The sequence below is a fragment of the Mastomys coucha genome, unplaced genomic scaffold (assembly GCF_008632895.1).
Source record: "Mastomys coucha isolate ucsf_1 unplaced genomic scaffold, UCSF_Mcou_1 pScaffold5, whole genome shotgun sequence".
NCBI classification, from domain to species: domain Eukaryota; kingdom Metazoa; phylum Chordata; class Mammalia; order Rodentia; family Muridae; genus Mastomys; species Mastomys coucha.
The window spans coordinates 70,417,380-70,434,576 of NW_022196911.1; the positions used below are offsets into that span (position 1 = coordinate 70,417,380).

The 17,197-nt window shown below is 40.7% G+C and overlaps 1 protein-coding gene across 1 annotated transcript in view; it reads left to right on the top strand.

The window, feature by feature from the left end:
* Mettl16 (methyltransferase like 16) overlaps positions 1–17,197 on the top strand; it is a 43,075-nt gene that overhangs the window by 15,850 nt on the left and 10,028 nt on the right. Inside the window, exons 4-7 of the mRNA XM_031353035.1 lie at positions 1,271–1,411; positions 5,325–5,440; positions 8,913–9,055; positions 16,558–16,627. Coding sequence (XP_031208895.1) covers positions 1,271–1,411; positions 5,325–5,440; positions 8,913–9,055; positions 16,558–16,627 — 470 coding nt within the window. The remainder of the gene's footprint in view (positions 1–1,270; positions 1,412–5,324; positions 5,441–8,912; positions 9,056–16,557; positions 16,628–17,197) is intronic.

Sequence of the window (17,197 nt, forward strand, 5' to 3'; positions counted from 1 at the left end):
TTTCTCTGTGTATCCCCGGCTGTCCTGGAACTCACTCTGTAGTCCAGGCTGACCTCGTATTCAGAAATCTGCCTGCCTCTGCCTCCCAAGTGCTGGGATTAAAGGCGTGCGCCACCACCGCCTGGCGAAGAAGTTCTTTTTATTTTTAAAAATTTCCAAAACATTCTAAATGACTCTAGTTTTCTAGAATGCCCAGGCTAAATAATTGTGACTCTTGGGGAGCCGGGGATCCTCTACCTTCCTTGTACCTCCCGGTCCCGTGAAGAGTTTGCCCGACCCTGACTGACAGCATCAGGGCCAGGAGACAATACCATGGCTGGTAAAGAGGTTAAGTAATGCAGCGTTTACTTTGGTCTCTGTTTCCTGTTGTGAGTAGGTCATGGGGAAATGGTGGGGCATGAGGGCCTCAGGAAGCACCTCCAGATCCTGCAGAGCCACAATGGGATCAGGAGAAGCAGCTTTGGAGTGGTGGTCCAGGTTGTGGCTATCAGGAGAAACCTAGCTTTCCTTCCCTTGGATATACTCATTGGGATTTAGTTGTCAGGATTTGTTAGTGATTGTAAAAGCAGAGTCTGGGGTGAGGGGAGGTAGACCAGTCCACCGTTAGGAGGAACAAATACTAGCTGTTAAAGCTGTTTTTTTTTTTTTTCTTTTCCATGAGGCATTGGCTCCTCAGTATGTCTCTTGTACCTGTGCTAGGGCTGGTTAGTGCCTCACATGACTGGCATTCTACACAACCACAGGGAATTAGGGACACACACCCACCAGTTTTTGCTTTTTGAAAATGAACTGTGTTTGTCTGCATGCTTTGTTTGTTTGGCACAGGGTCTCAAGATCACAGTCTTCCTACCTCTGCTTCCCAAGTGTTGGGGTTACAGGTATATGCCCCTACACTGATCTGCTGTGAGACACTGTGCTGTTCTATCAAGTAGCATTCTTCTGAGGAAATTACTTCTTGTATGGGATGTAAAGACATTTATGAGCAAATTGAATTTTACAAAATAGTGTTTTGGCCACTTTGGTTCATATGCTGTTTTCCTGGGCCTTCAGTCATCCACACTTCATTTTACACACGGCATACAAGAGTAGGGATGAAGGTTTCCGTCCCCTAGGAAGATTGTGTTCTGAGGTATGTGTGAAATGATGAGTGAGCCCAGTAGCTGCTTGTGAGTTAAGCTGTGGAGACTTGAAAACTTATGAAGAAAAGGGGTTTTTATTGTTCTCACTTTCCCTTCTCATGTGGGATGTGCTCTGGATTTTTATTTTCTAGGTACCGGGGCATCCTGCATCTATCCCTTACTTGGAGCAACCTTAAATGGCTGGTACTTCCTGGCAACAGAAGTGGATGACATGTGCTTCAATTATGCCAAAAAAAATGTAGAACAGAATAACCTGTCTGATCTAATTAAAGGTTGGTTCCTCTAAATAGCCCTTCAAACTTTGTTTATTAAAACTTCTTTAATATAACATACATTATTATTATCATCTTCTGTGGTTTGTTTGTTGTTTGAGACAGAGTCTCTCTATGCAACTCTGGCTGCCCTGGAACTCACTTTCTAGGCCAGGTTGACCATGAACTCATAGATCCACCTGCCTCTGGTCTTGTAGCTGGGATTAAAGATGAGTGCCACCACACCTGGTGAGTTATCTTTTGCTTAAATGTATAGACTTCAAATTTTAAGTAATCTAATTAACTTTGATTCAGGAATCAAAGAAAGGAATATAATAAAGTTGATTCTTGTTCTTTCTTTCTTTCTTTCTTTTTTTCTTTTTTTCTTTTTTGTTTTTTCGAGACATGGTTTCTCTGTATAGCCCGGGCTATTCTGGAACTTACTCTGTAGACCAGGCTGACCTTGAACTCAGAAATCAGCCTGCCTCTGCCTCCTAAGTGCTGGGATTAAATGCGTGCGCCACCATTGCCCGGCTGATCCCTGTTATTTCTATATCGTGTGTTTATGAATTTGCCTTTTGTCTTGGTTACTGTTATGTTGCTGTGGTCAGGCACTGACCAAGACAGCTTATGGAAGAGAGTTTATTTGTAGTTTCAGAAGGTTAGAGTTCATGACCATCTTGGTGGCTGGCAGGCAGGCATGCATGTGTGCATGGTGCTGGAGCAGCATTTAGAGAAAACAATCGGGGTGGTTGTTTTGAAACCTCAAAGTCTGCCCCCAGTGACCTACGTCCTCCAACAAGGCCATACCTCCTACTTCTTTCAAGGAAGAAGGGCATTCTTATTCAAGATATCACACCTTCTAATTAAGTTAGTTATGTAATTTTTTTTGGTGGATAGTTCTTAAAAATTTGCTATGTTGCTGGGCGGTGGTGGTGCATGCCTTTAATCCCAGCACTTGGGAGGCAGAGGCAGGCGGATTTCTGAGTTCGAGGCCAGCCTGGTCTACAGAGTGAGTTCCAGGACAGCCAAGGCCACACAGAAAAACCCTGTCTCAAAAAACCAAAAAAAAAAAAAAAAATTGCTATGTTGAGGCTGGAGAGCTAGTTCAGGGTTGAGAGTACTTACTATTTCAAGCATTCACATGGTGGTTCACAACAATCAGTAACTCTTAATTCCTGGGGATCTGATACTTCTGGCTTCTTAGGGCAATAGGCATGCGCATGATATACATCTATATACACAAAGCACTCTTACACATAACATTAAAAACAAATATTAAGACATGTATTACCATATCCAGCTATTAAATCATTATAATCATCATTATTTTGCTTTGTATTCCTAAGGTGTTTTAGTATATATTTTAATATACTTTATTTTAAAGAACTGTTCACAGCAAGATTGAATGTTTATCCCCTGCCCTTAGGAGCAGCTGGGCCTAAAGGCGTGCACCACTACACCAGAGCAAAGTGTGAAGTCCAGCATTTTCTTTTCTCATGAACTATAACTAAGGTCACTACCTGGCCAAGATTTTCTAGTTTTATTGTTTTTAGGTTTGTGGTATATTTTGAGTTAATTGGTGTAGGAGGATTAGAAGGACATTCAGGAGGCTCAGGCTGTGGGCAGCTCTTCTTTCCCTCCCAAGTTTGGCACAGTGAAGGAGAACAGTAGATATGTCCTGTAGCGTCCCTCTGCAGGCTGTATGTGAAAACTTGTGTTCTACAGTTGGCTCTTAGAAATCCTCAGTTCATCCTCACCAGCCATTGTGACAAGTCATAGCCCAGTGGTCTGATAGCGTCACAAAACTTGACAGCTTTCTGGAACTTGCAGACCAGGGCTTGCTTGCATTTGCATTTCTTTGTAACCCAGAGTTACATAAAAATGTCTCAGGCACAGGGCCTCTGGCCTAGATTTCATCATGGATGCTGATAATACAATATATGTTTGATATAAACTATTTCAAACAACTCTGCCTGTGGCTGTGCCTGCAGAGTGAGTCAACTACTAATAGTTATAATTTTCTTAATGCATCTGGGGAACACAATTCAGGATGGCTAGTGCTGATTAAGTCATCAAGGTAGCTAGGGGGAGTCCAGTAGCTGTTACTTGAATTACATTATCTTTTTTTTCTGACCTCTTTTGTTGTTTGCTGGAAATTGAACATCAGGAAGAGTACTTTCTGTATAAATTTAAGGTAGGTTTAGTGTAGTGGCACAGGTTATCTTGGGCACCTGGGAAACTGAGTTATGAGGATCTATAATTTAAAGTTTACCTGGTCTACAAATCGAGTTCAAGATCAGTTTGTGCACTTAGTGAGACCCTGCCTTGAATACCTTGCCTTGTATTTGTGAGGTTCAATCTGAAGTACTGCATACTAAAGCAGTTAGAAATTTTGATGACTTATTAGCACTAATAATGATTTTTTTTCTTCTTTTTTCAAGACAGGGTTTCTCTGTGTAGCCCTGGCTGTTCTGGAACTCACTCTGTAGACCAGGCTGGCCTCGAACTCAGAAATCCTCCTTCTCTGCCTCCCAAGTGCTGGAATTAAAGGTGTGCGCCACCACTGCCCGGCCCAACGATGTATATTAAATCAATTCTCTTTAAGCAAAACACATAAAAGATGAGGGTATGTATTTAAGAGGCTTGCAGAAACGATACTTCCCATAGGAATTTGTCTTTCCTAATTAAGTGTTCATGGCAACTTCATAGACCATAGCTACCATGAATAATGAAAAATGATTATTGATAAAGTAACTTAGTCATTAATTTTTGTGTGTGAGAATGGGTGCACATGTGCATGTGCCTTTGGAAGCCTCCAAAATTCTGCATCAGAGTGTTCTTCAATCACTTTCTATGTTACTATTTTCAAACATAGTGAGTGTATGTCTTTTTGCGCCCCCGCGTATGGGCAGTGCCTGCAGAGGCCAAAACAAGGTGTCAGTCAGTTCCCCTGGGATTGAAGTTATTGGTCGTTGTTAGCTGTCATGTGATTGGAATAGAAACCAGGTTCTCTGGAATAGCAATTAATTCTCTTAACCATTAAGCCTCCAGCTCCTTCACTTTATTTTTTGAGACAGGGTCTTACTCTGAACCTGGAGCTCAATGATTCAATGCGATTAGACTTAGATTAGATTATAGACTTAGGAACTAAGTCTATAATCCAGACTGGCCTTGATTTCTCTATCCTGTTTTTGCCTACCAGTGCTCAGATTATAGCCATGTGCCACCACACCACTACCTGCTAAATTATAATATTTCAATTTTAGTAGCTATTTGCCAGAGCTAGTCCAACTCTCTCTTATGATTTATTACCATCCTATATTGACAGTTTTTAATTTTTTAAACATTTATTTTACATGAATGAGTCTTTTGCCTGCATATATGTCTGTGCACGACATACATACCTAGTGCCTTCAGATGTCAGAAGGAGGTATTAGTTCTTTTGGAACTGGAGTTTCAGATGGTTGTGAACCACCATGTAGGTGCACCAAACTGAACATGGGTTTTGAGAGAGCAACATGTGCTCTTCCGTTCCCTAGCTCCTTGTTATTGGTTTTAAAAATATAATTAATTTAGTTCTTAGCAGAATGACATAAATTTATTGCAGAGAATTTAGAACTCTCAAGAGTAGGAGGAATTCCAGGAGAGAAACCTCTTGTTTATTAAGCTGAATTTTACTATGTCTTTAGAAAAGAACTAACACTTTTCCTAGTAGTGCTAGCACATGCTGTTAAGAGGATCATTGACAGGGTTAATGAATCTGCTTTAACTATCCATTGCTGCAGGTCTGCCTCTCACTTGGAGTGGAGTGAAGGAATTTCATACGCAGGCTTACCATCATTTTCCTTCTCGCTTGTGTATTGTTCTGTGCACTTACTTTAAAGGCATTACAAAATAAATAGTAACTAATAGTCCTCATTATCTCCCCTAGTGGTGAAAGTGCCGCAGAAGACACTCCTGATGGATGCGCTTAAGGAAGAGTCTGAGATAGTCTATGACTTCTGTATGTGCAATCCTCCCTTTTTTGCCAACCAACTGGAAGCCAAGGTAAAGTACCTTTAAAGTTACCAAATGCTTAGCTGGCTTTGCCTCATTGCAGCGATAAGAGCAAAAGGCAGTTTTTCTTTAGAGTCTGTATAATCTGAATGCTGTTGGTTTAAGGCATTTGTGAACTCAGTATAGATGGACTTCTCAGTTAAACAGCTAATTTATGTAGCTGAGAAGGTCAGTTAATAAGGCTTTGTGCTCAAGGAATTTATACTACTATTGTTTCTAATTTCCTCTTGAATTAGAAATTCAAGAGGCTCTCTCCTATTTCTTCTTAGGCTTAAAACTTTTTTTTTTTTTTTTTTTTTTGGAGACAGGATTTCTCTGTGTATCCCTTGTTGTCCTACAACTCACTCTGTAGATGAGGCTGGGTAGAACTCAGAAATCGGCCTGGCTCTGCCTCTGCCTTCTGAGTGCTGGGGTCAAAGGCCTGTGGTACCACTGCCCGGCTAATACCATTTTTAAACTTTAAATTTATTATTTTTGTGTATGAGTGTTTTGCCTGAGTGAATGTTTGTGCACCACATGTATGCCAAGAACCTTTAGGGACTACCCCTTGGGTCTCATGGCTGTGAGCCACCATTTGGGTGCTGAGACTGGCACCCAGGTACTTTGGAAGGACAGCCTGTGTTCTTAACCACTGAAGCATCTCTGCAGCCCCTAAACTTTGAACTTCTAAAACTGGACTGAGCTTGTCAGTCTAGGAGTAAAATTGCTATTGGTCATTTGATAGTAAATAAATGGCAGAATGTTGAAAATGCATTTGCCTTTAGATATTGAACAAATCTATTGGATAAAATAAACTGTTGTGTGGAGACCTGTTATTCCCAGTACATTGGAGGCTGAGGCAGAAGGATTGCAAATCTTAGACTATTTTAAATTTAGTTAGTTTAAACCTGTCTGAAGCAACTCAGTGAGACCTTGTCTCAAAATTTAAAAGAGAAGGCTAGGAATATATCTCCGTGGTAGAGTGTTTGCCTAGTATGTGAGAGGCCCTAGCTTCAAACCTTAGCACTGTAATACCCAAAACATAATATATTTAGAAATTCTGTGGGGACTAGAAAGATGCTTCAGCAATGAAGGCTCTTACGGCTCTGTTAGAGGGTGTGGGTTCAGTTCCTGGCACCCACATGGCAGCTCACAACCAATTTATCACATCAATTCCAGGGAATCCCACCCTCTCTCTTGGCCTCTTGGGCACCAGTGGTGTACACATGTGAGTGCAAACACTTGACATGCATAACTATTTATTTATTTACTTATTTATTTATATTTATTTATTTATTTATTGGTTTCTCGAGACAGGGTTTCTCTGTGTAGCCCTGGCTGTCCTGGAACTCATTCTGTAGACCAGGCTGGCCTCGAACTCAGAAATCTACCTGCCTCTGCCTCCCAAGTGCTGGGATTAAAGGCGTGCGCCACCACTGCCCATAACTTTTTTTTTTTTAGGCAGGGTCTCACAATTCATTCTGCTGGAATTCACATAGTTTTCAAGTGCTATGATTATGCCATAATGCCCAGGCCAAAATAAATAAATCTTCAAAGTAAATTTATTTTGACAAAGCCATGAATTTGAGCAGTAATTTATTAGAAATACTAACATTCCTGATTAGAAAATAAAGTGAAGTACAATTTAAATAATTAAAAAGTTGGCTTTTGTATAAATTTATGAAAAAATAACCATGCCCTATAGTAACATTTATTAAAAATATTGTTTGCCTACATTCAAAAAATATAGATAAGTCTTTGGCTTCCTAAAGTGCTTGTCTGGCATGCTAGATAGTTTATTTTTTTATTTTTTTATTTTAAAGGTTTATTTATTTATTATATGTAAGTACACTGTAGCTGTCTTCAGACACACCAGAAGAGGGCATCAGATCTCATTACGAATGGTTGTGAGCCACCATGTGGTTGCTGGGATTTGAACTCAGGACCTTTGGAAGAGCAGTCAGGGTTCTTAACTGCTGAGCCATCTTTCCAGCCCTCCAGATGGTTTTCTCCATTGACTACTGTTTATGCTCCAGCTGCAGTGTGGGTTCCTTAGTACTTCTCAGCATCTGTAGCTTTGCTATGCTACCCCAGTGAGTGTGGAGTGGTGCTTCAGACAGTGGGCTGTGCTAAGCATCTTTCCTTGTGCTTAGTGGCCCTTTGCCCATCTTCCATGGAATGATTTCATTCAGTTACCTTGTCTCACATTTTCCCTTCTGGGTGAGGGTCCAGTCAGCCCCTTACAGTTCTACACTGAGCTAATTAGCAGCCCTGGGACCTTGCACATTCTGGGCAAGCCCTGTGCCGCTCACCCTCCACTTTGTGAATTTTTTTTTTAAAAAAAATTTATTTATTTATTCATTTATTTATTTTTATGTATATGAGTACACTGTAGCTCTACTGATGGTTATGAGCGATCATGTGATTGTAGATAATTTGAATTCAGGACTTCTGATTGCTCCAGTAGGTCCTGCTCGCTCCGGTCTAAAGATTTATTTATTATTATATCTAAGTACACTGTAGCTGTCTTCAGATGCACCAGAAGAGAGTGAGTCAGATCTCATTACGGGTGGTTGTGAGCCACCATGTGGTTGCTGGTATTTGAACTCAAGACCTTCAGAAGAGCAGTCAGTGCTCTTAACTGCTGAGCCATCTCTCCAGCCCCACTTTGCCCATTTTAAATTGGGTTACTTTTCTTCCTATTAAGTTTTAAATACCACCACCTCCACCTCCAAACCCTGGCTTGGAACTCTCTGTAGACCAGACTGCCCTTAAACTCACAGAGATCCTCTTTTCTCTACCTCTCAGTCTTGGGATTAAAGGCATGCACCACCATTGCCTGGCCCTTTTAAGGATTCTCTATATTCATATCCTAGACCTGAGTACCTTTAATTATAATGATTTGCAAACATTTTCTCATCTTGTGGTTTGTCTTCAGTTTTCCATGGTGTCCTTTATAGTGAAACTGGTTTTAGTTTTGATAAAATACAATTTATCTATTTTGTATTATTATTATGCTTTTTGGTGTTATATCTAAGAAACCATGGGCTAATCCAAGTTAATGAAAATTTACTTTTATGTTTTCTTCTTGGGAGTTTTATAGTTTAATCTCTTAGATTTAGGTCATTGATACATTTGAGTTAATATTTTTTCATATGAAGTGATATAAGGATGGATTCAATACTTAAATATAAGAAAGAGAACCATAAAAGTATTAGAAGAAAACATAAGTAAATATTTATCTAATCTTTGGGTAGATTTCCTGGCCATGGTATCAAGACAGAAAGCATAAAGGAAAAGCAACAGATTGGGCTATATGAAAGGTAAATGTTTTTATATTTAATCCCCAGGGCCTTGCGCATGCTAGGCAAGTGCTTTATCACCAAGCTACAGCCCCCACTGGCTGTGTGTTCTTTTAAATCCTTAGTGTAGCACAATAAGTAGGTTACATTGAAAGACAGTGGCTTTTGTTGTTGTTGTTTAGGGTGTAAACTCTCGGAACTCTCGAAGACCGCCACCTAGTTCTGTAAATACAGGAGGCATCACAGAAATCATGGCAGAAGGAGGTGAACTAGAGTTTGTCAAAAGGATCATCCATGACAGTTTGCAACTTAAAAAAAGATTAAGGTAAGTAGGAATTTTGTCTCATGTGGTCCTAAAGAAATGATATCACCTTAAGGAAAAATAATCACTAGAAAACATCCAAAATACTGCACAGATAAAAGGGAGAGAGATCCCAGATGAGCATATTGCTCCCATTAGTGTGGCCTGTGATGGAACAAAACTGACTCGATTAGAAAACAGATGGATGTAAGTGAATCTGCCCCGTGAACGAGCATCCCTTTGCTGCCTAGCCCTTGAAGCAGCTCAGGTTCTTTTTTTTTTTTTTAATTTATTTATTTATTATATGTAAGTACACTGTAGCTGTTTTCAGACACACCAGAAGAGGGCATCAGATCTCATTACAGATGGTTGTGAGCCACCATGTGGTTGCAGGGATTTGAACTCAGGACCTTCGTAAGAGCAGTCAATGCTCTTAACCACTGAGCCATCTCTCCAGCCCGAGGTTCTTTCTTAGACTCCCTTTCCTGAACTGACAGATGTGAGGACATTGAGCTGTCAAAAACTTCATGAACAGAAACAGATTAGCAGCCATCTCGGATATGGTCTAGGGCTGTTCTGTTTTAAAACCTAATTATTTTGGACAACACACCTGTCATTAAAGAGTGTTAGATTGCTGGGCGGTGGTGGCACACGCTTTTAATCCCAGCACTTGGGAGGCAGAGGCAGGTGGATTTCTGAGTTCGAGGCCAGCCTGGTCTACAGAGTGAGTTCCAGGACAGCCAGGGCTACACAGAGAAACCCTGTCTCGAAAAATCCAAAAAAAAAAAGTGTTAGATTCTCACACAGGGCAGCTTGACTTTCTGCTCTGTAACTTTCTACTCTGCCACATATTGTTAATATGATAGTTAATGTGGTAATTAAAATAGAAGGAGTGTTCAGCCCTAGGATTGAGTTTTATGAAATAGAGAAAATATTTATTTTTGTGTGTCATAAAAGCATAATAAAATTTACTATCCAATAATTCTAGAAGGTTTATATCGGGAAGAGGCCATGTTGTGAAGAATGAGCTCAAGGCCTCCCTGTGGCAGGCACACAGCCCACACTAAGTTACATCACATCCTCATATTAGTCCTTTGGGGTTTTTTTTGTTTTTTGTTGAGACAGGGTTTCTCTGTGTAGCCCCGGCTGTCCTGGAACTCACTCTGTAGACCAGACTGGCCTCGAACTCAGAAATCTGCCTGCCTCTGCCTCCCAAGTGCTGGGGTTAATGGCGTGCGCCACCACTGCCTCGCAAGTCCATTTTTTTTTTTTAACGTGTAGGTATATTTTGCCTGTTATATGTTTGCATGTGTGTATGTGTAACGAGTGAGTGTCTGGTGCCTGAGGAGGACAGAAGAGATTGTTGGATCCCTTGGAGAGGAGTTACAAATGCTTGTGAACTCATGTGAGTGCTGGGAATCCCTTCTCTGGAATAGCAGTCTGTGCTCCCAAACACTGTCCCATCAGATTACCAAGTTTTAAAGTCTATAGTTGAGTAGTGTTAAGGATGTTCACATCTCCAGACTTTTCAGTAGTTTTGTTTTCACTGTTTGTTTTGAGTTAGAGTCTCTCTCTATATTCCTGACCTGGAACTTATTATGGAGACCAGGCTGGCCTCAAACTCATAGAGATCTTCCTGCTTCTGCCTTCCAAATGCTGGGATCAATGTAGTTCTCCACTATGCAGTGACAGAACTCTTCTTTTTCAAGGCTGTACCTGCACCTCTTAAACAGTTCCCTGTTACCTCCCTCGTGCAGCTCCAGCCACCCATCTTCTGTCCTTAAGTTTGGCAGCTCTCGATACCTCATCTCTATGAAGTCAGGCAATAGTCCTTTTCTGATTGGCTTCCTTCACTTAGCATAATGTTTTTGTGCTTCATCTATCTTGTAACATCTTTTCTCTTCCTTTTGAAAAAAGGCAGATATTTTTGTGTTTTGGGTTATTTTCATTGTATTCTGTTTTTGTTTGTGACAAACTCTTGATGTAGATCTCTGACTGGTGCTTGCTGGTTTACAGCCTAGCAAGTAAGTACCAACTGCCCAGTAAAGGGAGAGAGCCTTCCTCAGGAGTAGGCGGAGTATGACAGAGGACACTGCGTGCATCTCCTCTTCTGACTTCTTCATGTCTGCATAGGAACGAACCCACCTCCAGGTTTGCACAAAATACATACATCAATCAGGCTCTAAAAAGAAATGGTCTTGGTCTGCCTCTCACACATCACAGAAGCCCTTTGTCTTAACATTCATGTTTTGCTTCAGTTAATTTCATTAAAGACATGTCAGAGAATATTGAAAGAGAAAGGCTCAGACTAAACAGCCTTGAGGAAAGTCTTGAAGAAGTAAATTTAAACAAAGTCAGTGGAGTACTGACATTTGATGAAGAAATAAGTATATGAGCATTGTGCTCTAGCTGTGGCATGTAACCATTTCACCAATTCATCACCTGCTGGCTTTTGTTTCTTCTCTCTGTCTCTGAAATTGTATTTCATAGTTTTGGCTGCCCTGGAATTCGTTCGCTGTCTAAACCAAGCTGTCCTCTAATTTGTAGAGATCTGACTACCTCTTCCTTACCAGTATTGGGAGTAGAGGCATATGTTGACTTTAGAGAGATTGGGCCAACCAGGAAGATGGGGGAAACTGTAGATAGTTCTCTTAGGCTACAATTTAATGGGGAGGGAGCTGTTACTTTTTTAGGAGACCTTAAATTATACATTTATCTCCATAGACTTTCATCTGGACTACAAAACTAGTTTTAGGCAGTGGCTTACAGACCAAAGGCATGTGTTTTCACAAGCTGTCCTTTTCTGGGCTGTTGCGGAGGCTCACTGAGGTTTACCAGGGGTTTCTTTTAAACCAATGAAACTGTCTTTGAGTTTTAAAACAAGTTTTAAAGGAACATTCTAAGGAATGGAAAGCTATTTAGTATATCCTAGGTCTGCTTATATCTGGCTCTACTGCAGTTCCAAAGTTGAATAAGAGGTGTAAAATTGGCTGAGAAGAGCCATTGTGCCTTTGGATAGTTGGCCATTTGGGGAAATGTTACCACTTACAATTGATATAGAACGTGCTCAGCTTTCTGCGGTTAGAACTCAGGCAGAGTCATCATCATCATCCTGTTAAATCACTAGCGACTAAACTTTTAGACTGCTGCGAAAGGTGTATATTCTGAGGTTCTTTGAAAATAAGTATCTTAGCTAGTTGTGGGGTACATGCCTTGTAATCCCAGCATTTGGGAAGCAGGGTTTCAGGGCCAGCCTTGCTACATGAAACTCTGCTTTGAAGAGAAAAAAAAAGGAAAAATTTCTTAAGTGTCTTCCCCTGCATGCATCTAAAGTATTTTTTTGGGGGGGGGGGGCGGGGTTGAGCTTGATGTTTAAAGCACTTGTTCCTCTTTCAGAGAACTCAGGATCATTCCCAGCACCCACCTGGTGGCTCACAACCTTCTATAACTCCAATTTTCTGACCCCAGGAAGACACCAGGCATGTACACGATGCACATAATAGTCAGGCAAAATGAAAATTTAGATGTTATTTTTTCTTATTTCTGAAGACGTACAGAAATTCAGAAGGCTAAAGTCATGCTCAGTAACAATTTAGTTCATGCCACCATATTTTGTTCTGCAGTTGAGACAACTTGGCTTTATTTGTAAGTCAGATTTTCTGATACATTTCAATGGTCTGCACTGCAGTTCCATTTCAAAAATTGACTCTAGTTGCAGCTTGTAGCCATCCTCAGGTATGTCACATTGCAGGGGGAAAATGTAAAAGTTTATTTTTAGCCTGGGCGGTGGTGGTGCACACCTTTAATCCTAGCACTTGGGAGGTGAAACTGTTCCGCAGTTTCATGAACTGGGTTCTGTCTCGACTGAAGGGAGAAAGGAGACCTGAAACACAGAGTTCGCGAACGAAAGGACACAGAGCCAAGTTGAGGGTTTCCAATCAAGGCTCTCTTTTACTTGAGGGGTTCAGCATTTATATACAAGAGAACAAACTGAATCTCTGGTTACAGTGACATTTGAATAACATAAGGGATTCGGGAGGAGTCAGGAAGAGTCCAAACAAAGTCAAGGAGGAAGCAGGGCTGCAGGGCTGAAGGTGTAAACTCGGGGTGTCCCCCAGGTCTCAGCTCTGGGGAATGGCTGGAAGCGCAGTCCACAGTGGGGGAGGAGGTCAACAACAGATGTCTTCAGGCTGTATACTTGCCAGCCAGCAGGCGCACAGCAGGCATGAGTTGAGTCTGCAGTGGCAAACTCCGATGTCTTGCAGCTGAGGGACCCAACAGGGAGGCAGAGGTAGGCGGATTTCTGAGTTGGAGGCCAGCCTGGTCTACAGAGTGAGTTCCAGAACAGCCAGGGCTACACAGAGAAACCCTGTCTCGAAAAAAAAAAAAAAAGAAGAAAAAAAGTAATAGACGATCAAGGAACAATTCCAGCTTGAAGAGACTAAGGAGACATGACAGATAACTGAAATGCACAACCACACACTTGAGTGTGCATACAAGGAAGATTGGGGCAATCGTGAAGGTGTGTATGGACTATATATTCCAGGCCAGGTTATAATATCATGGTTATAATATCATATCTCCAGTTTTGTCCTGTTTCTGTAAACTATGCATGGTAAAATATCAGGGTTCAGGAATGTTTCATAGCTACCTCCCAAATAGTTTAGAAAAGATACAGAACAAACACATGGGGGAACTTGTTAATGGGTAAACCTGGGTTAAGGGTGTAGGAGAGTCATTTGTATTAATCTTGCAACTCTAACAGACCAGAAATTACTTCAAAATAATTTTTCTTGAAACTTGGCATCTTAGAGGAATTGGGAAATGCTTAATGAGCAGAGCACTGCTCCATGATTAAAAGCTGTAATGGGTTCACAGTCTCTGGGGGAGCCAGAGCTTCCTTTGTTCCTTTTTGTTCCACTTGCATTTTGATGAGTTGTCACAGGTTATCTCTTGGGATTGTAGCAACATTTAGTGGTTAGGCACGTTTACATATGAAGCTAGAAACAAGGAGGGATGATTATATTCATCTTTGAGACAGTTTCCATGTATTAGGCCAGCTTTTGAACTCCTTATTTATCGGATGATTACTTTGAATTTTTGATTATCCTACCTCTACCGCCCAGAGGTATGCACCATTTTGCTTTGTGTGTGCTAGACAAACACCTCCCCCAGTGCCCCCCTTTTTTGCAACAGTCTCATAGAGTCCAACTATGCTTGAGACGGATTTGATTCTGATGGTAGTCTTCCTGAGTGCTGGGGCTACAGCTCTGCACCATATCTATCCTGTACATCTCCTTTAAGTGTACTTAACAAAAGTATTCAGGCCAGGAAGAGATTGAGTTTAAATTCTGCTTTAATTAGTACAAGAACCACTTGAGTTATCTACTAGAATTTAAGTTGTGTCTTTTGAAGAATTTATCTAGTTGTGAGATTGTATAGTAAAAGTTGTTTATAAATATTTTCTTTTCTTCAGGCTAGGGATGTGGGTGAATTGGTAGAGTGCTTGCCTGGCATGCATGAATCTCTGGGTTCAGTCCCAGTCCACAGCACTTGAAAATACCCAGCATAGTGGTGCATGCTTATAATCCTAACAGTGGGGTGAGGTGGGGTGAGATAGAAGGATCACAAGTTCGAAGTCATCCTAGGCTATACAGATAGTTGGAGGATATCCTAAACTAGAGAGTCTCAATATTTCTTGCTTCTCATCCACTTCCCCCCCTTCTGTGTTTCCCTTTTCATGTCTATATAGTCTGTGATGATTTAACTCTTTCAAACCTGGTAATTTGTCTTTTTTTATTGATTTTTCTTTTTAAAGTATTATTTATTTTATGTATATAGGTACACTGTCATTGTCCTCAGACACACCAGAAGAGGGTATCAGATCCCATTACAGATGGTTGTGAGTCATCATGTGGTTGCTGGGAATTGAACTGAGGAACTCTGGAAGACAGTCAGTGCTCTTAACTGCTGTGCCATCTTTAGCCTTCATTGATTTTTTTTTTAAAATCTATCATTTATTATTTCCTTTCTTCTTGATTTTTATTTTGTAATTTGCTTTGCAGATCCTGACTGATTTGTCTTCTCGACTCTCATCTGTGTCCTATCAAATAAGCAGAATTGTTGGGTAGTGTTTGAGTGTTCCTTCCCTGTACTGCAGCTGGAAATAATTGAAGCAGTAAACTCTGACAGCCATGGTTGTGGACTTACCTTCTATAATTTCTTTCCTTCATTTGTATACAGAGTCTCATCACTTTCAACAAAAAAGGCAGTTCCCACGCTATCCACTCTTTTATTGGCTGAAGTGCAGTCTTATATCCTTTCTGTATTTCCTACGCTATCTAGAATAATTGGAAGAAATGATTTACATCACTTTACCTTTCAACTAACTCACCTATTTTTCTCTACATGCCTTCAGGGTTTGTGTTACTGTTAGAGCAGTTCAGAATACAAGCTCTGGAAGGATTCTATGTTTTCTTAATATAGTGCCTAGTGTATTTATATGCCTTTTAGTTATTTTTGAGAGATTTTTATTTTATTTTTATTTTTATTTTGAGTTTTTGCTTGTGTATATGTGTGTGTGCCACGTGTGTGCAGTGCCTGTGAAAACCGGAATAAGGAGTCAGATCCCTGAATTGGGAGTTAGAAATGCTTGTGAGCTACCACTTATGAGCTGGGATACTGATCCTCCATCCTCTGCAAGACCAGCAAGTGCTCTAAACCATTTCTCTTGGCCCTACGTTTTTGTTGTTGACTAATGACTGCCCTAAAACAAAATGGCCTTCAGTGTGTGTATTAGGTGGGACTTGTCGTCTTCACTCTCTCTCCAGATATAGAAAGCATTGGAGAACTGAGCTGTTTATTTATTTTTGATGACTAGGTTTCACTGTGCAATACTTGCTAGCGTGGTCTAAATTGTGAGTTCCAGGATAGCCAGGGTAATACAGGGCAAAACTTGTCTCAAAAACCAAACTGAAAACAAAAAAAGGATGTATGCTATTCATATCCTACCCGTAAATAGTTTGTTTCTTATTAATTTTTTATCATTTGTGCACACAAGTGGTGCCGTGGTGAGTGTGTGAAAGTCAGAGAACAGCGCCTCCCTTTCTACCATGGCATCTGGTTACTGAGTTTAAGGCTTTATTTATGGGGCCATTGTGCCAGCCAACGTAGTTTTTTTAAGTTTCCTTGGGTTCCCTCATGCTAATATTTGTCTAATTTGTGCAATTTTTGTTATTTGTACCTTATTTTTTTTAAAGAATTATTTATTTATTTTATGTATATGAGTACACTGTGCCCTCTTCAGACATACCAGAAGAGGGTATCAGATCCCATTACAGATGAGCCACCATGTGGTTGCTGGGTATTGAACTCAGGACCTCTGGAAGAGCAGTCAGTGCTCTTAACCACTGAGCCATCTCTCCAGCCTGTTAGTTATTTGTAACTTAAACTCAATATTTGTTTGCTTCTGTCCTCATGAACAATGCTTATAACCAGTGTTTGTTTGTCTTGATGTTTTTCTCAAGGTGGTATAGCTGTATGCTGGGAAAGAAGTGCAGTCTGGCTCCACTGAAGGAAGAGCTTAGAGTCCAGGGGGTAAGGCTATGTCATTACCATTCAGATGGGTCCTTTTAGGTTGAAATTTGGGTATAGCAGCTTTCTTTATACCCTAAAGCTAAATGTGTTCTAAAATTTTTTTACAAGTATTTATTTTTTTGTATGAATGTATCGTTTGCAGGTAAGTGTGTGCCTTCAAAGGTCAGAAGAGGCCAGGTCCTCTTCTGGAGTTATGGGTAGTTGTAATCTACCCTGTGAGTTCTGGGAACCAGGCTGGGTCCTCTAGAAGAGCAAGAATTGCTTCTAGTTGCTGAGCCATCATCTCTCTGGCCGAAATTTCTTGTTAAGGATATTAAAAGCTACAAAGTATTTCCCTTTTCTTTATTAAATCTAGGACATGAAAGGGACATTACAAAGCTGCTTATGGCCATACTTTGGTTGGCTCTTGTCCTTAAAAAAGTAATTCAAGGCCAGGCATGGTGTATATATGCCTTTAATCCCAGCACACAGGCTATATGCAGAGTAGGTGGGCTGAGTTTGTGACCAGCCTGACTCCATAGCAAGTTCCAGACAAATGAGGACTAAAAAGGAGACTGTCTCAAAGCAACA